Source organism: Muscardinus avellanarius, assembly GCF_963383645.1.
Source record: "Muscardinus avellanarius genome assembly, chromosome: 5".
Lineage (NCBI taxonomy): Eukaryota > Metazoa > Chordata > Mammalia > Rodentia > Gliridae > Muscardinus > Muscardinus avellanarius.
The window spans coordinates 141742061-141765744 of NC_137790.1; the positions used below are offsets into that span (position 1 = coordinate 141742061).

General features: G+C 46.2%; 1 protein-coding gene across 1 annotated transcript; it reads right to left on the reverse strand.

The window, feature by feature from the left end:
* Nucleotides 1-1234: 1234 nt before the first annotated feature.
* IHO1 (interactor of HORMAD1 1) lies at nucleotides 1235-21888 on the reverse strand (the record flags this gene model as incomplete). Its single annotated transcript, XM_080696656.1, has 7 exons — nucleotides 1235-2353; nucleotides 3663-3766; nucleotides 9632-9719; nucleotides 10181-10229; nucleotides 12224-12387; nucleotides 18607-18781; nucleotides 21833-21888. The coding sequence occupies 7 exons, from the start codon at nucleotides 21886-21888 to the stop codon at nucleotides 1235-1237; spliced, it is 1755 nt and encodes a 584-aa protein (XP_080552782.1).
* Nucleotides 21889-23684: the final 1796 nt, after the last annotated feature.

Sequence of the window (23684 nt, forward strand, 5' to 3'; positions counted from 1 at the left end):
AAGAAAATAGGGCTGGGAGTATAGCTCAGAGGTACAATGCTCTGGTTTCCAACCCCAGAACTCCAAAAAAAAAAAAAAAAAAAAAAAGAAGGAAAGAAAGAAGGAAAGAAAGAAAAAGAAAGAAAGAAAAAGAAAGAAAGAAAGAAAGAAAGAAAGAAAGAAAGAAAGAAAGAGGGTCTTGTCCAGTATGGTGGTGAATGCTTGTAAGTCCAGTATTAGTGAGGCTGAGACAGTAGGATTACAGGTCTCAATCTCAGCTTAGTGAGGCCCTCCGGAACTTAGTGAGACCTGTTTCAAAATAAATAAGCCAGGCGGGGTGGCACATGCATGTCATCCCAGAACTTGGGAGGCTGAGACAGGAGGATCGCACAGGTTCGAAGCCAGCCTCAGCTACTTAGGCTCTCAGCAACTGAGTGAGACCCTGTTTCCAAACAAAATATAAAATAGGTCTGGGGGTATAGCCCAGAGGTAGAAAGCCCTGGGTTCCACCTCCAGTACAAGAAAGAAGAAAGAATAAAAACTAGGGCTGAGGGTATAGCTTGGAGATAGAATGCCCCTACGTTCCATCCCCAGTACTATAAAAACAATAACAAAATAGATCTCACTAAATTGCTGAGGCTGTGCTAGAACCTGTTATTCTCCTGGCTCAACCTCCCAAGTACTGGAGTCACAGGCATATGCACCATGCCCGAGTCAAGGTTATAGAAAGGAGAATTATATATATATATATGTATGTATGTATAATTTGGGGGTACTGAGGATTGAACCCAGGGCCACTCTACCCCTGAGCTACACTCCTAGCCCTTTTAATTTTTTATTTGGAAACAGGGTCTCTAAGTTGCTGATGCTGGCTATGAACCTGGGATTACAGCGTGCACCATCACACCGCGCCCGGCTCAGGGACATTTTGGAGACCAAAAGGGCTGTGTCTGGGAGTCGTGTTGCCATGGCTCTACTGCACAGTATCCAATCCCAACCTCACCAAGATTAGCGCCCTCCCCGGTGCCCGCCGCAGGCTCTGCCCTGCCAGCTCTCGCTGTGTGTTCCCTCCCCGCCACTCTCATCTGTCCCTTATGCTGATGTCATGGGCAGCATCTGATCCCCAGAGAACTGAACCTGCCTCCACATCCCAGTGACTCCCGCCCCAGCCAGGCCTCTCACGCTGCGGGTTCCAAGCGGGCCTCAGGGACCTCCTGCTACTAACTCGTCAAGTGTTCTGTGTCTTCTTGAGAAGTCAGAAATCATCATCGCTGCTATCCAAACCCAGGTCATAGAGCAAAGTCTTCCCTGCTTCCTGGCACAGAGGGGGCTCTGGATCTTCAAAGCCGAGGTCACTGAACCAGCGCATCTGATGGTCCCCCTGAGAACTGCCGGGAAGCGGCCCGCTGTCCTGGGAAGGGCCCCTGGTGAGCTGCAAGAGGCCCTGCGCTGCTCTTGTTCTACTGCGCTTGACGGTTCCCCCCAGAACAAGGCAGGCGGGCCTCGTGAGGCTTCTGGGCCTGCCCCGGCGCCCAGGCCGAGCCAGGGGCTGCTGCTGCCCAGTGGAGGGCCTTTGTGGGTCGGACACTGGAGACCGGGAACTCTGGTGCTCAGCACAGAGAGCGTGCGCCTCGCTTGGGGTTTGCTTTTGCTCACTGGCGTGCACCCTGCCTCTGGGGACTTTCCTGGGCGGCCTGCCTTTCCGCCTTCTCTCTGCAGTGCTGCCTTTATCTTCAGTTACCACCTGTTCACAAGTGCCTTGATATTCTGGGCAGACATTCTGAGTGCTGGTTGCAAAGTTGTCAGGGTCCTGGGGTATGAGCTGTGAGGCTCCTTGGGAAACCAGGTCCCTGTCGCCATGGACCCTGCGATGCGGGGTGCTGGAGCCATGGCTCTGAGGCCCTGTGTGAGCCCAGCCTTCGCTTTCGGGCTGCATCAGCTGGTCCTCTGTCGGCCTGTTTCCTGGCCGGGGCCGGGGCCGAAGGGCAGGCAGTGCAGCCTGTTCCTGGAGAGTGCGGCTCTTTGTTCCCGCACTGCAGACACCACTCTCCCCAGGCCCCAGGGAGCCTGGGCCAGGCTGCCCTGTGGCAGCGGGGGCCTGGGGCTGCCACAGATCCAGCTCCTCGGGGGCACACTTTTCCTGCCTGCTAAAGCTGAGGCTCGGAGCCGGAGGCGGCGAGGTCTGAGAAGTACCATCCTTCAGGTGCCCAGGTGCATCGGGCACCGAGGCCCATTTCCTCAGCTCTGCTTGGACCCTGGGCGCATTCAGCTGGCCTAGCTGCTCACACAGGTGCTGGAGGTCCTTACACTGCCGGGAAACTAAAACTTCAAGGTGCTTCAGGCTGGACTTCATTTCTAAAAACTCTGCTTCTCTCTGTGGAAAAGGAGCGAGAAAGAGAGTGATGGACAGTACAAGTTAGAATGCACAATAAAATGCGAGAACAAAGCCGGGCGCGGTGGGCACGCTTGTCATCCCCGCGCTTGGGAGGCTGAGACAGGAGGATCACACAGGTTCGAAGCCAGCCTCAGCTACTTAGTGAGGCTCTCAACAACATAGTGGGACCCTGTTTCCAAATAAAGTATAAAATAGGTCTGAGAGTATAGCCTGGAGGTAGAAAACCTCTGAGTTCCACCCCCAGTACCACAAAAAAAAAAAAAAAAAAAAAAAAAAACTGAGAACAAGGCCAGGCGTGGTGGTGCAGCCTGTCATCCCAGTACTCTGGAGGCTGAGACAGGAGGCTGGCAGGTTTGAGGTCAGGCTCAGCATCAAAGTGAGGTTTTCAACAATCTAGCACAACCCTGTTTCAAAATAAAAAGGGCAGAGAGTACATGTAACTCAGAGGTAGAATGTCCCTGGGTTCAATATCAGTACGAAAGAAAGAAAGAAAGAAAGAAAGAAAGAAAGAAAGAAAGAAAGAAAGAAAGAAAGAAAGAAAGGAAAGAAAGAAAATCCAATGGGAATGGTGGTGCATGCTGTAATCCCAGTATTTGGGAGGCTGAGAGAGGAGGATTGCCGGTTTGGAGCCAGTCTCAGCAATTTAGTGAGGCCCTCAGCAACTTAGCAAGATCTGTTCCCAAATTAAAAATAAAATGGGCTGGGATGCAAATCAGAGGTAGAAAGCCCCGGGCTTCCATCCCCAGTGCCAAATGCCCATGCGCACGTGCGTGCGCGCGCACACACACCACACACTCTCACATAGAAAAGTGAACAAACCAATGAGCAAAGTCTTGTCTCTTTCCTTCAGGGCACCCCCCACCCTGCAGCAGGCCCGGGCCCACGTGCTGCTGGGGCTGCAGGGAAGCCAGCCAGCCGGCGCCCCGGCTCCTCGCCAAGAGACCCGTGTTGGCTCTGGTTGGGCTGAAAATGTGCAACTTTAAGTAGTCTCTTACCCGGGCGCGGGCGCACGCTCGTCATCCCAGCATTCGGAGGCTGAGACCGGAGGACCGCGTTTGCAGCCAGCCTCAGCTCCTTAGCGAGGCCCTCTGCAACTCAGTGAGACCCTGTTTCAAAATAAAGAATAAAAAATAGGGCTGGGGTGTAGCTCAGAGGTAGAATGCCCCTGGGTTCCTTCCCCAGACCTGCAATAAATAAATAAATAAATAAATGAATGAATGAATGAATGGGTCTCTGAGTCTTAGCAACACAGCCAACACGAGCTGAGGGTTGGTGGGGCCGCACTCACAGCTTCAGCGCTCCTCTGCAGCTCGAGGACGAGCCGCTCCGCGCCGCCTTTCTCCTGCACGGCCTCAGTCACCAGGTCCCTCTGGGTCTGCGCAGTCTCTTGCACTAAATGAAAACAATGACGATGTACCGCCTGAGGACTGCGGCAGGCCCACCTGCCCAGACCGGTGGAAGAAGCGCGCGGACGCCCGTGTGGCCTGTCGGGCCTTCTCTGCTGGCACCTACAACCACCTCCCCTGACCACAGCGGGCTCAGCACAGTCTCTTTTTGTTTTCTTCCTTCTTTCTTTTGTTACTGGGGACTGAACCCTGGAGCATTCTACCTCTGAACTACATACCCCTGGTCCTGTTTTATTTTATAATTTGAAATAAGATCATCTTGCTAGGCTGATGAGTCTCACAAGTAGCTGAGGCTGGCCTCGAATCTGCGATCCTCCTGTCTCAGCCTCCCAAGTACTGGGATTACAGGCTGCACTACAACACCCAGCTTCATTTTTATTTTGAAAAAGGGTCTCATTAGGTTGATGAGGAAGCATCTCACTATTTGCTTAGACTGAGACCGTCCTCGAACCTGTGATCCTCCTGTCTCAGCTTCCAAAGCCACCAGGCCTGGCTCTTTTTCTTCCCTCCCCTGAGGAGATCTAGGCCAGGCTCAGCACTTGCAGGGAGCCTGAGAACCTGCTGCCCAGATGAGATGAAGGCAGTCACCTCCTACAAGAGGCCCTCCTTCCTGGCCCTGGTGTCACAGTGATCTTTATAGGAGGCAGGTGCCAGCCTGCCCCCACTGAAACCTTTGTTGTTTTCATGGCGTTCAACTGAGCTCTGGACAAAGTCCTAATCTTCAAATTGGCTAGAGTCCCGCACACTCCCCCCTTCTGGTCCCACCCCTCCTTCCTCCCGGCCCTCTGTGCACGGCCCGCTGCTTCTCTACACTTCTGCTCTTTTCCTAGACCCATCACGTGACCCTGATAAACCAGAGAAGAGGATGTTTGCATAAGATGAAATTACCAGGGGAAAAACTAATAAATCCTCGAGTGTCACGTGTTCTCAGTGAACTTAAACAACACAGACCTGGAGGTCACACCGCTGGCATACGTTACCAACTTCCACAATACTGCTTGCAATCCTGCCGACACAGGGGTTGTGGTGGCAAGGACCACACGCTACTTTCCGGGACTTGGGGGTGACATCACCGACTCTTCCCCTCAGCCTGCAGGTCACTGGGCTGGGCCCCACCTTCATGTTCTGTCTGCCCCTTCGCTGCCTCAACTTTTGGGCCAGTCTCACTTCAGCTCTGCCCACCAACCAGACCATGCCCGGAGTGCGGCCAGGAGGGAGACTAGAACAGCGCCCTTGGGAAGCCGGTGAGCCCAGGTGCCTCAACACAGGGACCGCCCTTCCAGACCAGGCCCTGTGCCAGCCCTGCTTGGCCTGGCCAAAGACTGACGGCTCCCAGACTCCTCAACCTCGAGCCCCGTGCTGAGCCCAAGGTAACTCTGAAGGTAGTAGGTAAGCCAATCTCCTTTTTGGTTGCGCACTCAGTCCTTCCATCCTTTTTTTTTTTTTTTTTTTGCAGTACTGGGGATGGAACCCAGGGGCATTCTACCTCTCAGCTACACCTCCAGCCCTATTTTTTATTCTTTATTTTGAAACAGGGTCTCACTGAGTTGCCGAAGGGCCTCACTAAGTAGCTGAGGCTGTCCGTGAACGGTGATCCTCCAGTCTCAGCCTCCCGAATGCTGGGATTCCAAGCGTGCGCCACCACGCCCGGCTCCTTCCGTCCTTTTCAGGTCCTAGTTTTCCTTTTCCAATCTCGGTACAGGGGATTGACGGTAAGCCCTCCTGCTATCTGCCTATGCACTACAGGCCTCTTTTACAGGACAGAATTGCCCTGCCTGAGGCTCAGGCTGAAGCAGTCGTTAACCTAATACGTAATTCCCTACACGTGGGTCCTGCTGCATTTAAAGATTTCCTAAACCCCTTGTATTATTCCCCTCTCTTGCAACAGCTGATTAGTAAAGTCAGTGCCTCCTCTTCTGCTTGTGCTGCTGTTTCTCCCCAAGGAGGCCTTCGCCCCTCTTTCCCTACCCACCAAATGAGACATTTGCCAGGACGGGACTGGCAAATCAATTTTACCCATATGCCTTCTCACAAAAAACTAAAATATCTTCTTACACATGGTCGACACCCTAACAGGTTGGGTAGAGGCTTTCCCCTCAAAGGACGAGACGGCCAGCGCGGTGGCCAAAGCTCTATGCTCGAACATCAGCCCTCGGTTTGGACCCCCTGGCTCCTTACAGTCTGGTAATGGACCAGCTTTTATATCTAAGGTTACTCAACAGGGGGCACAAATTCTTGGCATTTCATGGAAGCTCCATATCTTATGTCACCCACAGTCATTAGGAAAGGTAGAAAAATGAATGGGATTCTTTTTCTAGTTTTTTTTTTTTTTTTTTTTTTTTTTTTGCGGGTCTGGGGATGGAACCCAGGGGCATTTGACCTCCGAGCTACACCCCCTGCCCTAGTTTTTATTCTTTGTTTTTTTTGTTTTTTTTTTTTTTTTTTTTTTTTGCGGGTCTGGGGATGGAACCCAGGGGCATTTGACCTCCAAGCTACACCCCCTGCCCTAGTTTTTATTCTTTGTTTTGAAACCAGGTCTCACTGAGTTGCAGAGGGCCTCACTAAGTAGCTGAGGCTGTCCGCGAACCGCGGTCCTCCGGTCTCAGCCTCCCGAATGAATGGGATTCTTCAAAACCATATAACAAAACTCGCTGTAGTTGCGGGAGTCTGGCCTGAACTACCACTGGCTCTGGTGTGCGCACAGGCCACCCCTAGAAGCCCCACCTTCATAAGCCCCTGGAATTTCTGAACGGTCGCCTCTTTTAGCTTAATCACGCTCTCCCTTCGGACCCCCTCCCTTGGCTTCCTGTCTCCCTTCCTTGTCTTTCCTCAGGCACCTCCTTAGGGAACATGCTGACCGGTATCTTTCACAAACTGGGACTGAAGCAGCAGCTCCGCACCTGGCAGCCAAGGCCCTTGAGCCAGGAAAGGCATTCTACCACCAAACTACCCCCACAGACCAATTGTATTTATTTGGAAACAGGGTTTCATTAGATTTCTGAGCGCCTCCCTAGGCTGCCAAGGTGGCTTTGAACCTGTGATCTGATAGGTTGGGTCCCTCCCTTCCCCCATGAGACCCCTTAGCAGGAACAGGAAGTGGAACCCCAGAAGTCAAAGCGGAGATGTCATGAGACTCCAGGTATCCAGGGCAGACTCCTATGCTGAGAGACTGCAGATGTTGCGAATACTGGCCGCTAGCTCTAGCCCAGGACCCCGGCGACATAATACCCTCACTTCCTCTCTGCCGTGTGGCTCGCCTACCGTGACTCTGCTGCTCAGTCATCGGTCCCTTCCCCCACAGTCGGCAGACCTCACCCGAACGTGCCAGTTTTAATTAAAGAGGCCTTTACTAACTTGGCTGGTGTTTGCCTCCTTCTGACCCCAACTCAGTTTCAACGTTACATGATCCTCCTGCTGGGATAACAAGCGTAGGCCATCACGTGGGGCTTTTAACACTTATTATACCATGAATGCACAAAGAACAGGGTCAGGCAGCTCAGACTCCCTCTGTTGGTTCTCACACAGTGCTTCTGTGCATGAAGGCTGGCACTCCAGCTCAACCCAGATGCCTCCTTCCTCCTCCTTCCTTCCTCCTCCTTCTGATCACTTTCCTTCTGCTTCAGTCAGGAAGTTCTCTAGACTCTCAGAGTGCCTAATGTGTTCAATCTACATATTAATTCTCTTAGCAAGAATCGTGCCCTTAGCTGAGCATGGTGGCGCACACTTGTAATCCCAGCATTTGGGAGGCTGAGACCTGAGGATAGCAGTTCATAGCCAGCCTCAGCTACTTAGTGAGGCTCTCTGCAACTTAGCGAGACCCTGTTTCAAAATAAAGAATAAAAAAAAAAATAGGGCAGGGTATAGCTCATGATCAAATGCCCCTGGGTTCCATCCCCAGACCTGCAAAAAAAAAAAAAAAGTGTTATGGTTTGGAAATATTCCCCAAAAGCCCATGTGTTAAGAGCCTGTTTGCCAAGGCTGGACACAGTGGTGCACACTTGAAATCCCAATACTTCAGAGGCTGAGACAGGAGGACCACAGGTTTGCAGCCAGCCTAAAATACTTAGTGAGGCCCTCTGCAACTTAGTGAGACCCTGTTTCAAATTAAGGAACAAAAAATAGAAAGCCAGGCGTGATGGCACACATTTGTAATCCCAGGAGGTTGAGACAGGAGGACTGCAGGTTTGAGGCCAGCCTCAGCAACTTATTAAGGCCACAACTTATTAAAACCCTGTTTCAAAATAAAGAATAAAGAATAGGGCTGTAGTTTGGAGGTAGAGTGCCCCTGGGTTCAATCCCAGTACTGCAAAAAAAGAAAAAGAAAAAAAGCTGCGGTATAGCTCAGAGGTAGAGTGCCTCTGGGCTCGATCTCCAGTACAACAACAACAACAACAACAACAACAAATAATAATAATAATAATAATAATAATAATAATATCTGACAGTTTTGGGAGATGGTGGAAACTCTGAAGGGGCGGGGCCTCATGGAAGCGAGTTAGGTCATTGGAGCATCTGCCCCTTCCTGTCTCTCTCTGCTTCCCAGGCACCGTGAGGTGATCGGGCTCCCTCCACCACACGCTTGTGTCATGATGTGCTGCGCTGTCACAGGCTCAAAGCCACAGGACAAGCAACCATGGACAAAAATCTCTGCAGTTATGAGGAGAATAAGTCTTTTCCCCGTATAGTATTTCAGGTATTTTATCATAGCAACGGAACGTTGACTCACACACACTTTTCTCAGATCCTCTAAAGGAGTTACCCCATCACATTATACAAGCAGCATTTCTGATTCGCTCTGCCTCTGTCTTGCCACTTTTTGCGGGGTAACATTCCTCAGCATCCTGAACCGGTTTGGTGCACTGGGGTTGGAGCCCTTCTACCTCGGGGCTACACTCCCAGACCTTTTTTTTTTTTTTGAAACAGGGTCTCTTACGCCAGTGAGGCTGCTTCCTGGGTGATCCTCCTGTCTCTGCTCCCAAGCCAAGCCACCACCATGCCCGGCCTGAACCATTTTGAAACAGACGCACAGCTGCCCTGTGTGGGGGAATCACCCAGGTTGGAAGCCAGAGGACAGACAGAACGATGCTTCTTTCAGACAGATGGCGATCGATCTCTAAGCCACACAAAGGCATTCATTTTTGTAAATCATGAACAATTCATCTCATAGCATTGGAATAAGTTGACTTCAAGTTTTTTAAAATAGAAATGAGCACGAAGCCAAATGCAAACAAGTGCAGACGCACAGTCATCAGCTTCCTGTTTTGCTAAGAAATGAGCAAGAAATATGGAGTGTGTCTGCCTGCAAAGAGTTGTGTATTGGCTCTCCTCTGTTTATAGGCCAGGGCAATGGCTCCATCTGTATTTATCTCACCAGTTGGGGCAGCAGGAATTTTACAATCGGTAACTGAAATTGACAATGATGCTGTGATTCGCTAACAAATAACTCTCCCTCTGAAACCAAGGTAGCAAGAACAGCAGGTGATTGGAGCGCTGCAGACCCCTCGGGGCAGTGTCTATACAGCCAGCACAGACAGCAGTTCAGCGGGGACGCGTGGAGGCTGCCCATTCACTTCAGGCAGTGAGATGAGAAGCCGAGCAGAGGTGCCTACCTGAAACAGCAAGGCTGCTCCGCGCAGGATCTGCTTCACAGAAGACACAGTGGAGGTAGGTGCCGCTACCTGGCTTAGGGGGCTTCTCATCTCTTCAGAGCTAAAATTAAACAGCTAGCCTCTCATCTGAAACACTGTATAAACCCGCAACCCTGGAAATCTGGCCAGAGGCAGAAAGTTCATGTTCACTGCCAATCTGCCGGTAAGATTACAGTTGGTCACCTTAAATATGAGACACTCACATGTCTTGGCCACAGTCTGCAAAGAATCCAAAATAGATTGACTTCTTGAACTGAGATGTTCCTCAGACTTTTCCACAGATGTCTGCAACTAAAAAACCCAAAATTAAGAAAGAATTCGCAATGCTGCCTTATTTGGCTAACTTGAAGAATTGTCACTTAATGGTGAATATGGGTAGTTAAAATATTGGGCTTCTAGCCGGGCGTGGTGGCACACTTGTAATCCCAGCATTTGGGAGGCTGAGACTGGAGGATCGCAGTTAAAGGCCAGCCTTAGCTACTACTTAGTGAGGCCCTTTGCAACTCAGTGAGACCTGTTTCAAAATAAAGAATTAAAAAAATAGGTGTGGGCATGTAGCTTGGAGGTAGAAACCCCTGGGTTCCATCTCCAAGACCAAAATATATATATATTTTATAATATTTTATATTTTATTATATTTTATAATATAGATATATATAGTGCTTCTATATAAACTAAAGCCAAAATAATACAATCGTTAAACTTCTCAAGATGTAAAGTGTCCTAACTCCTTCAAGCGAAGCTGTACATACCTTGTGGATGCTTCCTCTGACATGGGAAAGAAAGTTGTATAGAATCTCACTAGAGTAGAAGAAAAAGAGAACAAGTCTTTGTGAAATATTAAGATAACATATAGCAGAATGACTCCGTGAATGTAGCAGGTGTTCATCTGTATGTCACCCACACTGCTTAATCGGGTTTGGAGACTCACCCTGACAAACCTCAGTGCTCAGCCAGGGCCTAGCTCAGAAGTATGATACCCCTGGGCTCAGGCCCCAGTGCCACACGAAACAAACATGAAACCTCTAGTCTTTACTTTTCAGAGAGGCCAAATCATGGCAGCTCTATACAAACCCACCACAAGTGACACCCCAGCCCTTTTTATTTTGAAACAGGGTCTCACTAAGTTGCTGAGGGCCATGATAAACTGCTGAGACTGGCAAAAACAACAAACAAAACTGGAATTACGGTTGCCACCATACCTGGATATGCTCCTTTTTTTTTTCTTTTCTTTTTTTCTTTTTTCTTTTTGTGGTACCAGGGATGGAACCCAGGAGCATTCTACCTCTGAGCAACACTCCCAGCCCTATTTTTCTTTATTCTTCCTAATTTCGAAACAGTATCACTCAGTTGAGAAGGGTCTTGCTTAATAGCCGAGGCTGTCCGCCAGCCGGATCCTCCCGTCTCAGCCTTCCTTCCGAAAGCTGGGATTACAAGTGTGCGCCACCACGGCCAGCTGACATGCTCCTTCTTGAGTTGGGACACCCACCTTCCTACCTTGGAGACTGGAGCTCCTGGTTCTGAGGCCTCGGAACTTTAGGACTTAACCAGTAGCCGCCCCTCCACTTCTTTTCCAGTCCTTCTGACTCAGACAGAATTACACCACAGGAGTTCTGCTTCTCTAACTTTCAGATGGCAGACTATGGAATTTCCTGGCCTGGACAATCTCAGCAGCCAATTTACATAATAAATCAAGTCTGCATCCCTTTTGCTTTCTCTCCCCACCTACCACTTATTCCCCCCAAAATATACATTTGTGTGTGTGGATGTGTGTGTCTCCATTTATATGTATAATTGTGTGTGTGTGTGGTACTGGGGATGGAACCTAGGAGCCTTCTATCTCCAGACTATACCTTCCCTATTTTATTTTTTATTGGAAACAGGGTCTCACTAAGTTGCTAAGAGCCTCACTAGATTGCTGAGGCTGACTTCGAACTTGTAATCCTCCTGTCTCAGCCTCCCAAATACTGAGATTACAGGCATCTGCCACCACACCCAGTTTATGTGAATAGTTGTTTGTTGCTGTTGATGTTGTTGTGTCTGGTGCTGGGGATGGAACCCAGGGGTACCTCTGAGCTACACCTCAGTCCTAATTTTTATTCTTTATTTTGAAACAGGGTCTCACTGAGTTGCAAAGGGCCTCACTAAGTAGCTGAGGCTGGCCGTGAACCGCGATCCTCCTGTCTCAGCCTCCCAGATGCTGGGATTATAAACATGTACCATCACGCCAGCTCATGTGAATAGTTTTTTTAAATTATATTTTGTATTTGAGATTGAACGAAAGGGCAGTCTAACTTCAAGCTGTACTCCAGCCGTGTGTGTGTGTGTGTGTGTGTGTGTGTGTGTGTGTGTGTGTGTTTTACTGGGGATTGAATCCAGCAGAACTCTTCTTCTGAGCTACACCCTCAACTACACCTCAACTAGTTGCTGAGGACTTCACTAAACTTCTGAGGCTAGTTCAACCTGTGATCCTCCTATCTCAACCTACCAAGTACTGGGATTATAAGCATGTGTCACCATGCCCAGCTGTACACTCCAGCCCTTTTAAAAAAATTTTTTTTAAGCAGGATCTTCCTAAATTGTTGAGGGAATCCCTAAGTTGGTGAAGCTGGCATCAAACCCATGATCCTCCCGTCTCAGCCTCCTAGCTATATATAAATTGTATTGATTCTATCTCTCTGGAGAATCCTGACTAATGCAGTCTTATAATAAAATTTAATTGATTGATTAACCATACTCGATTTTGTTTCTCCCAGAAAACACGAGTAGCTCATCTTCTGGAAAGGGTTGCGTACCTGTCACATTTGTCTTTCGTCCTTTGGTTTTTTTCCTCAAACTGTTTCAAGAGGTCTTTGGATTTTGCAACTGGCAAAGGAAAAGAAAATGTGCCTCCTTCCTTTGTATCTCCGCCAAAGAGCTGGGGCTTTGTCTGGTACTTTGTGAAAATACTAGGTTCACTCTATTGAATGAAAAAAACAAACAACATATAGCAATTTACACATAAAAATATTAAAACATTCACTTTTTCTCAGGACTAGGGATGGAACTCAAGGGCATTCTACTTCTGAGCTAAACCTCAGCCCTGTTTATTCTTTTTTTTTTTCTTTTCTTTTTGTAGTATTGTGAATGGAACCCAGAGGCATTCTACCTTCGAGCTATACCACCCAGCTCTATTTTTTTATCCTTTTTTATTTTTGAAATTGGGTCTCAGTTGCAAAGGACTTCAATAAGTAGCTGAGGCTGACCACGAACCATGATCCTCCCATCTCAGCCTCCCAAATGCTGAGATTACAAAGTGTGTGCCACCACACCTGGCTTCTTATTTTCTTTTCTCTTTCTCTCTCTCTCTCTCTTTTTTTTTTTTTTTTTTTTTTTTTTTTGCAGGTCTGGGAGTGGAACCTAGGGGCATTTGACCTCCAAGCTACATCCCCTGCCCTATTTTTTTTTGGGGGGGGTGTTTGGGGATGGAACCCAGGGGCATTTGACCTCCGAGATATACCTCCTACCCTATTATTTTTTTATTCTTTATTTTGAAACCAAGTCTCACTGAGTTGCAGAGGGCCTCACTAAGTAGCTGAGGCTGCCCGTGAACTGCGATCCTCCAGTCTCAGCCTCCCGAATGCTGGGATTAAAAGCCTGCGCCACCACTCCCAGCACCTGCCCTATTTTTCATTCTTTATTTTGAAACAGACTCTCACTAAGTTGCAGAGAACCTCACTAAGTAGCTGAGGCTGTCCGAGAACCACAATCCTCCATTCTCAGCCTCCCAAATGCTGGGATTACAAGCGTGCACCACCACGCCCCGCTTCTTTTTATTTTTCAAACAGGATCTCACTAAGTTGCTGAGAGCCTCACTAAGTTGCTGAGGATGGCTTCAAACCTGCATGATCCTCCTATCTCAGCCTCCCAAGTACTGGGATTACAAATGTGCACAACCAAACCTGGCTTTTTCAGGCTTTTTTTTTTTTTTTTGGCGGGCCTGGGGGTGGAACCCAGGGTATTCAACCTCTGAGCTACACCTCCTGCCCTATTTTTTTTTAATTCTTTATTTTGAAATGGGTCTCACTGAGTTGCAGAGGGCCTCACTAAGTAGCTGAGGCTGTCCGCGAACCGCGATCCTCAGGTCTCAGCCTCCTGAATCAAGCTCTTTTTATTAATGGAATTTTTTTTCTTTTTTTTTTGCGGGTCTGGGGATGGAACCCAGGGGCATTTGACCTATGAGCTATACCCCCTGCCCTATTATTTATTCTTTATTTTGAAACCAGGTCTCACTGAATTGCAGAGGGCCTCAATAAGTAGCTGAGGCTGTCCACAAACCATGATCCTTCGGTCTCAGCCTCCCGAATGCTGGGATTACAAGCATCTGCCACCATGCTCAGTTATTAATGGAACTTTGGCCTTAGCCGTGCAAAGGTATTTAAAGTGTCAGCTAAATACCTATAAGCCAGGCATGGTGGAACACACTTGCAATCCCAGTACTTGGGAGGCTGAAACAGAAGAATCTCAGATTCAAGGCCAGCCTCAACAATTCAGTCAGATCCTGTTTCAAAATTAAAAATAAAAAGAGCTGGAGGTGTAGCTTGGAGGTAGAATGCCCTTAGGTTCAATCCTAAATGCCACCAAAAAATAAGTGAATAAATAAATAAAATAAAACAAAACAAACTAAATGACTTTAAAATCAATTGAGATCTGGGCATGCTGGTACATTCCTATAATCCCAGTACTTGGGAGGCTGTGACAAGAAAACTGCAAGTTTGAGGCCAACCTTGGCAACTTAGAGAGTCCCTCAACAACTCAGTGAGGTGTTTCAAAATAAAACAGGAGCCGGGCGTGATGGCGCACGCTTGTAATTCCCGCACTTGGGAGGCTGAGACAGGAGGATCGCACAGGTTCGAATCCAGACTCAGCTACTTAGTGAGGCTCTCAGCAACTTAGTGAGACGCTGTTTCCAAATAAAATAGAAAATAGGTCTGAGAGGATAGCCCGGAGGTAGAAAGCCTCTGGGTTCCACCCCCAGTACCACCAAAATAAAATAAAATAAAATAGGGTTGTTGGTGTAGCTTAGAGAAAGGTAGAATCCTCCCAGGTTTGTTTGTTTGTTTGTTTAGTCATACTTGGAATGGAACTCTGAGGCCTTCTAACTCCAAGCTATATTCCCAGCCCTATTTTTATTCTTTACTTTGAAATAAGGTCTCACTGAATTGAAGAAGGCCTCAAAAGTAGCTGGGGCTGGCCAAGAGCCTGGATCCTCCTGTCTCGGCCTCCCAGTTCAGCACCTGGCTCTCTCCCCAGGTTTAATTCCTGGTACAAAGCAAAAACATTGCCAGGGTTGTGGCGTTCTGCCAAGCTGGGCACGGTACTGAATACTTGTAATTCCAGTACTTGCAAGGCTGAGACAGGAGGATCACAAACTTGTGGCCAGCCTCAGCAACTTAATGCGGCCCTCTATGGGCTGGTATTTCTAAAATGTAAAAAGTAGCCAGGGCCTGGAGGCTGTGCAGGCACTCAGGCAGGGAGGGGCAGCAGCTGTTACGATGCAGAGCCCCCTCTCCCCTTACCCTTCGCTCTAATGATTAACCTGTAGGAAAACCTTAGAGTTCATTGGAGCCTTTAGCCCTGTAACTCTATAGAGGCCATCAGTGCCTGTTTGCCTCCTCTCCTCCGCGACCTGGCCTGCGTAGAGGAAAGGTAAAGTCTGTGGGCTGCTTCAAAGCACCCAGAGTTGACGACCAAACAATGCTGCCCAGTACAATAGAGGTGAAGGCCAGGTAGATTCTTGACCCCTGCACTTAGTAAGTGCACTGCCCGGAGACAAAGAGGCACCGCCTGCCTAAGGAATAAGACACTAGCCCATTGCCTTGGTAACGCTGATAGGAAGACATCAATACAAAATCTATTTAAAGGTTAGGGTCCCGAAGAGGGGCCAGAGTTCCACTTTCAGGCTCCCCAGCGTGCGGGTCACCATGCTGCTTTTTCCTTCTCTTCTCTATTTCCTACTGATTTTGTAACAAAGATTTGTTAAAGCTGCACCGACCTGCCTATTAGTTTTAACTTTTTCTATTCAACAAACTTTAGTTGAATAAGAAAAAGAACCCCCACCATTTAAACCATAATACTCTACAACATAGTAAGACCCTGTTTCAGGGCACAGTGGCGCATGCTTGTAATCACAGTACTTGGGAGGCTGAGACAAGAGGCCCTTCACAACTTAATGAGACCGTGTTTCAAAATGGAAAAGAATAAAAGCCAGGCGTGGTGGCACATGTTTGTAATCCCAGCATTTGGGAGGCTAAGACAAGAGGATCGTGGTTCATGGACAGCCTCAGCTACTTAGGCCCTTTGTAACTCAGTGAGAACTTTGTTCAAAATAAAGAATGAAAAATAGGGCTGGGAATGTAGCTTGGAGGTAGAATGTTCCTGTGTTCCATCCCTAGTATCACACACACACACACACACAAAGTAAATAAAACAGGGCTGGGAGTGTGGCTCAGAGTTAGAATGCTCCTGGGGTCAATCCTCAATGCAAAAAAAAAAAAAAAAAGATAATGTAGTATAGTTGGCTAAAGTTTACAGAGTACATCAGGTTTCTGGGGGGGAGTACATGTAATATAAAATTTCTTACTTTATTTCTGTTTTATAAGTCATTTCTTTCTTTTTCTTCTTTTTTTTTTTTTTTTTTTTTGGTGGTACTGGGGGTGGAACCCAGAGGCTTTCTACCTCCAGGCTATACTCCCAGACCTATTTTTTATATATTTTATTTGGAAACAGGGTCTCACTAAGTTCCTGAAAGCCTCACTAAGTATCTGAGGCTGGCTTCGAACCTGTGCGATCCTCCTGTCTCAGCCTCCCAAGCGCGGGGATTATAAGCGTGCGCCACCACGCCCTGCTCGTTTCTTTTTCTGTGTGTGAGCGTGCATGCAGGTATGGTTCCAGGAATTGAACCCAGGGACATTCTAACTACTGAGCCTCACACTCAGCCCCTTTTATGTATGTATGTATGTATGTATTTAGTGTGTGTGTGTGTGTGTGTGTGTGTGTGTGTGTGTGTGTTTTACTGGGGATTGAAACCAGGGGTATTCTACCTCTGAGCCCCAGATGTTTTTTGTTTTTGTTTTGAAACATGGTCTTGCTAAATTACTTAAGATTATCGCTGTGTTGCTGAGGCTGGCCTAGAACCTGGGATCCTCCTGTCTCAGTCTTGCAACTACTGGGATTACAGGTGTGTACCATCATTCATGGATATTTATTTACTTTTTTTTAGTAATACTGAGGATTGAACCTAGGGGCATTTTACCTCCAAGCCATATCCCCAGTCCTATTTACTAATTAGGCCTTCTGCAACTTAGTGAGCTTATTTATTTACTTTCTTAAAACAGGTTCTTGTTAAATTACTACATACAGGCTTTAAATCTGCAATCTTCCTGTCTCGGTATCCCAAATACTAGAATTATGGGCCACCATATCTTGCTTGTTTTTGATATTTTTAAAAGAAAAATAACTCTTAGCCGGGTGTGGTAACACACTCCTGCAATCCCAGTATTTGGGAGGTTGAGTCAGGATGGCTGATGACTGTAGGTTTCAGGCCAGTCCATAACTTGTTAATTTACCAAAACCTTGCTTCCAAATGAAAAATAATAGTGATGGGAACACCAGGTATGTGGCGCACACTTGTAATCCCAGCATTCGGGAGGCTGAGACCAGAGGATCGCAGTTCGCAGACAGCCTCAGCTACTTAGTGAGGCCCCCTGCGACAGTGAGACCCTGTTTCAAAATAAAGACTAAGCCGGGCGTGGTGGCACACACTTGTAATCCCCACGCTGGGGAGGCAGAGACAGGAGGATCGTGCAGGTTCAAAGCTAGCCGCGCGTGCTGGCTTAGGAGACCCTGTTTCCAAATAAAAATGTAAAAATAGGTCTGGGAGTCTAGCCTGGAGGTAGAAGGGCTTCCAGGAACCCCAGTACCACCAAAATAAATAAATAAATAAATAAATAAATAAATAAATAAATAAATAAATACAATAAAAAATAGGGGAGTGGGTGTAGCTTGGAGGTAGAATGCCCTTGGTTTCAATCACCAGTATCTCAAAAAAAAAAAAAAAAAGTGCTAGGAATGTAGTTGAGAGGAAGAATGTCCCTGGATTCAATCCTCAGTACCACAAAACATTTTTTCACAAACAATAGTATTACTAAACTTAGGAAATATGCAACATTTGCCTCTCCCTAGAAGTAGTCAGGGACTGATACTATTCTATGTTGTTTAAGTAGTACAAGAAACTACAAATCTTATTGTACCATTTTAGACCACCAAGTCAAGTGAATCAAATGTCAAGCACTAATCTATTTGGAAAAGTAATTTGTATTATTTATGTATTTAGTTTGTGGTACTGGGGATTGAACTCAGAGGCATTCTATCTCCAAGCTATACCCCCAGCCCTACTTTTTACTCTTTCTTTCTCTCTCTCTCTCCTTCTTTCTCTCTCTTTCTCTCTCCCTTTCCTTCTTTTGTTTTCTTTCTTCCTTCCTTCCTTCCTCTCTTCCTTCCTTCCTTTCTTTCTTTCTTTTTCTAGATCTTTCTCTACTCAGGATCTTCATGAGTTGCAAAGGGCCTAAGTAGCTGAGGCTTGCTGCGAACCATGATCCTCTTCACTTTATTTATTGATTTACTTCTTAAGACAGACTCTTATGAAGTTACCAGGCACAGGCTTTAAATCTGCAATCCTCCTGTCTCATAATCCCGAATACTGGAATTACAGGTCAGCATACCCAGCTTATTTTTTATATTTTTAAAAGAAAAATAACTGAGCCAGGCATGGCGGCACACTCCTGCAATCCCAGTGTTTGGGGTACTCCAGTCTCAGCGTCTCGAATGCTGGGATTACAAGCATGTGCCACCATGCCTGGATCTTATTCTTTATTTTTGAAACAGAGTCTCATTAAATTGCAGAGGGCCTCACTAAGTAGCTGAGGCTGGCCCCAAACCTTCAGTCTTCCTGTCTCAACTTCCCAAGTACTGGGATTACAAGCGTGTGGCACTATGCCTGGTGAATAGTAAGATATACTATTTATATTTAGAGATATACAATTCTAAAACATATTTCAACAGAATAAGTCTTCTTTATTGTTTATCTCCATAATGATTCTGAAATACATCTAGAAAATTCCAAAACCATCGGACTCACATCCAGAGAGTTCTGTTGTAATTGTTTTGGATATCTCAATTGGGCACCGAAGTCCAAGGGTGCTGACAGGGTCTCTGAATTTTCTGGGCAAAACTGAGATCCAAAGAGGAACTGGGAATCACTGAGAGTAGAATAGTCAGTCTGATTATTACTCCAGTTAGATGGCTTAGTGGTCCTGAAATCAAGCAAGATATGGATGTTAAGTGAACACAGGTCCTGAACAAATGAAATGATAACTACTCATTTCAGAATAATCAGCAGTGCTAATTTATTCTGACTTCCAAGTTTCTTTCTCGCTTTATTTTTTTATACTAAAGGTTGACCCTAAAGGCATTCTACCTCCAAGTTATACCCCCAGCAGCTTATTTATTTATTTATTTATTTATTTATTTATTTATTTTTGTGGTACTAGAGATGGAACCCAAGGGCATTCTACCTATGAGCAACATCCCCACCCCTATTTTTTAGTCTTTTTATTTTTGAAACAGGGTCTCACTGAGTTGCAAAGGGCCTCACTAAGTAGCTGAGGCTGTCCTCGAACTGAGACCCGCCTATCTCAGCCTTCCAAATGCTGGGATTACAAGTGCGTGCCACCAGGGCCAGCCTGTCTCAGCGTTTATAGTACTGAGATTACAGGTGTGCACCACCACACACAGTTTATAAGTATATATTCTAAACTAAGGAACCTTCATATTATCAGTACAAACAAAAAGGTGTTTATATATTGCTATAAGCAAACATATCAATACAACAACAAAACTCTAATAGTTTAGCATAGGAAATGCCAATTAATTTTTACTCACAGAATCATTTCCTAAAGTTACCAAAGGTTATGGGCTGCACACATATATTGTAATGTGGGTTGCATAATCATTGCTCAAAATAGCTCTTTATGACTCCCTTTTTGAAACAAAGAGAATAATTATCTGGGCTTTAAAAAAAACTTCGTGAGCTTACTTAAATCATGTGCGATTTATAACTTAAAGCTATGATCTAGAACTAAACAAAAATGGATTTTTCTCTATTCTATCAACTACAAATTCTTTTTTTTCTTATTGACATGAAGAGACCAGTGCTCAAGTGCTCAGCTGGGCACCATGGTACATGTCTGTAATCCCAGCACTTCGGAGACTGAGACAGGACGATTACAGATTCAAAGCCAGCCCACTGTAATGTAAAGAGAACTTGTTTCAAAATAAAAAATAAACTAGAGCCGGGTGTGGTCACCCATGCTTGTAATCCCAGTACTTGAAGGCTGAGACAGGAGGGTCACCGGTTTGTGGCCAACCTCAGCCACTTAGTGAGACCCTATTTTAAAATAAAGAATAAGCCGGGCGTGGTGGGCACGCTTGTAATCCCTGCGCTTGGGAGGCGGAGACAAGAGGATCGCGCAGGTTCGAAGCCAGCCGCGCGCGCTGGTTTAGGAGACCCTGTTTCTAAATAAAAATATAAAAATAGGTCTGGGAGTGTAGCCCAGAGGTAGAAGGGCTTCCAGGAACCCCAGTACCACCAAAATAAATAAATAAATAAATAAATAAATAAATAAATAAATAAAAATAAATAAATAAAAATAAAAATAAAATAAAGAATAAAAAAAAAAGAGGGCTAGGGTTGTAGCTCTGAGGTAGAATGCTCCTGTGTTTAATCCCCAGTAACACTAGCGCGCGCGTGCGCACACACACACACACACACACACACACACACACACACACACATATATACACACACACACACACACACACACAGCCATGTGTGATTGAGCACTCCTATAATCCCAGTATTTGGGAGGCTGAGGACAGAATTGCAGGTTTGAGGACAGCCTCAACAAGTAGTGAAACTTTCATTAACCTTTCATTAACCTATTTCAAAATAGAAATAAAATAGGTCTGCGGATATAGCTCAGAGGTTCAATCCCAACTTCAAAGAAACAAACAAAAAGCCCAAAACCCTGTTTGTTTGTTTTTTTTCTTTCCATACTGAGGATGGAATCAAGGGGAATTTTACCTCCAAGCTACATCCCAGCCCATTTTTTATTCTTTATTTTGAAACAGGGTCTCACTAAATTGCAAAGGGCCTAAGTAGCTGAGGCTGGCCACAAACCTGCGATCCTCCTGTCTCAGTCTCCCAAGTCCTGGAATTACAAGCATGCGCCACCACACCTAGGCATTATTTTTTATTTTGTTATTTTTTTTTGTTTTTTGCGGTCTGGGGATGGAACCCAGGGGCATTTGACCTCCGAGCTACACCCTCTGCCCAAATTTTTATTCTTTATTTTGAAACAGGGTCTCACTGAGTTGTGGAGGGCCTCACTGAGTAGCTGAGGCTGTCCGCAAACCGCGATCCTCCGATCTCAGTCTCCCAAATGCTGGAATTACAAGCGTGCGCCACCACGCCTGGCTTAGGGCTTTATTTTTATTTTGAAACAGGGTCTCATTAAGTTCACTGGCCTTGAACATATGATCTTCCTGTCTCAGCCTCCCAAGTACTGGGATTTCAGGAGTATGCCACCACGCCAAGCTCTGAGCAGGCACTATCTTTTGAGCCCTGTCAATAGCTAGAATGGCTCCTATCTCCATAGTACTTAAAAATTGTACTATGCAATTGAGCATGCAGCTGAACACTGACTTGGTTCTGCTCCTTACTATTTCAATAGAGTTGCCCCAACTGAGGTCAGTTTCCAGATGCTGGACTAAGTTTGACTCTCAAAGGTCAGACCCGAGGCCCAAAGCTGGATACAGAGTCGTTGCTCAGCTAACAAATGGAATTGTATTGACATCACTTTTACAATCAGAAAATGGGTAGAAAGCTAGACATGGTGGTGCAGGATTGTAATCCCAGTATTTGGGAGGCTGAGATAGGTGCACGGCAGGTTCACAGAGACAGCCTCAGATACCTAGTGAGGCCCTGTGCAACTTAGTGAGACCCTGTTTCAAAATAAATGATAAAAAATAGGGCTGGGGGTATATATAGCTCAGAGGTAGAATGCCCCTGAGTTCAATCCCCAGTACAAAAAAAAAGGAAGGAAGGAAGGAAGGAAAGGAAAGGAAAAAAAAGGAAATGGGTAGGAAGTTTAAGACAAGCACAGGAGGAGTGCCAATAGAAGAAAAAGGTGCAGAGGGGCTACCTCTGTCACTACAACCAAATAGAAAAGGATCTTTTTTCTATGAAATCAATGAAACCCTAGGACCCTCTTAAATATCAGAGAAGTAAATGCCAGAAAACTTACCCAGATCCTGAAGGAATATTGAGCATCTCTTTGATATTCCAGACATTAAAATTCATTTCTTAAGATTATCTCTATTAGAACAGAGAAATATTAAGGTTAATATAGTACATTTTCACTTGTGTGTGTGTGTGTGGTACTGGGGATAGAACTCAGGGACATCCTGCTTCTAAACTACACTTCCAGCCCTATTTTATTTTTTATTTTTTACAGTACTGAGGATGGAAGCCAGGGGCATTCTACTTCCTAGCTACACCCCCAGCCCTGGTTTTTATGCTATATTTTGAAACAGGGTCTCACTGAGTTGCAGAGGGCTTCACAAAGGAGCTGAGGCTGTTCTTGAGCCACAATCCTCCTGTCTCAGCCTCCCAAATGCTAGGATTACATCCATGCCCGGCTTCCCTATTTTATGTTTAATTTTCAAACAGGGTCTCACTAAGTTGAAGATGGCCTCACTAAATTGCTGAGGCTGGCTGTACATCTGCTATCTTCCTGTCTCAGCCTCCCAAGCACTAGGATTACAAGCTTGGGCCACCATGACTGGCTTAATATATTTTCTAAGACTGTTAATCTTATATGTAAATGAGGACATTTAAGCAATTACATATCCATCCAATTGGTGAAAACTTCTATTACCTGCATGTCAGAAATAAGTTATTTCAAATAGGATTGGGGATATAGCTTGAAGGAAGAATACCCCTGGATTCCATCCCTAATGCCACAAAAAAAAGAAAAGAGTTTATTTCCAACCTGGCGTGGTGGCACACACTTGTAATCCCAGTACTTGGGAGGCTGAGACAGGAGGATCACAGCTTCGAGGCGAGCCTCAGCTACTCAGGTGGGTGTTCCACAGCTTAGTGAGACCCTGTTTCAAAATAAATAGCCTGGGCGTGGTGGTGCACGCTTGTAATCCCCGCGCTTGGGAGGCAGAGACAGGAGGATCGCACAGGTTCGAAGCCAGCCGCGCTGGCTTAGGAGACTCTGTTTCCAAATAAAAATATAAATAGGTATCTGGGAGTATAGCCCGGAGGTAGAAGGGCTTCCAGGAACCCCAGTACCACACACACAAAAAAAAATTAAAAAATAGGGCAGGGGATGTAGCTCAGAAGTAGAATGTCCCTGGATTCAATCCCCGATACTGCAAAAATAATAAAATAGGGCTTGGGTCTAGCTCAGAGGGAGAACAGAAATGGATTCAATCTCTGGTACCTCAAACAAATAAAAGACTAGTATCCTGAGACCATAGGGATTGGAATGCCAAGAGAGGTATAAAATTTGGATAGCAAAAAGCTAAATGAGGAGGGAAGCTTTGGTTAAAGTATCTTCACATACCTTTTTTAAGCAGTTGCCTACTCCACTCACTGACAACCAACACTGGGAGAGAAAAGGCTGCGCAGACTGCCCACCCAGTGTGCACACACCCTGCTACCCAGGAGTAAATTTAGATTTTATGCAGTTTCCCTAGAATCTGTTTCTGACAATTGGGGGTTTGTCCCGGATCTCTTTGAGGATTTCAGCTAAATAGGTCGCTTATTAGGTCGCTTATAAGGATAAACGTAAGGAAAAAGAGATTTTAGCCGAGCGTGGTGGTGCACGCTTGTAATCCCAGCATTCGGGGGGCTGAGACTGGAGGATGGCGGTTCAAGGACAGCTTCGGCTACTTAGTGAGACCCTGTTTCAAAATAAAGAATAAAAAAATAGGGCAAGAGGATGTAGCTCGGAGGTCGAATGCCCCTGGGTTCCACCCTCAGACCTGCAAAAATAAATAAATAAAAATAATAAAGCCAGGCGTGGTGGCGCATGCTTGTAATCCCCGCGCTCGGGAGGCCGAGACAGGAGGATCGCACAGGTTCAA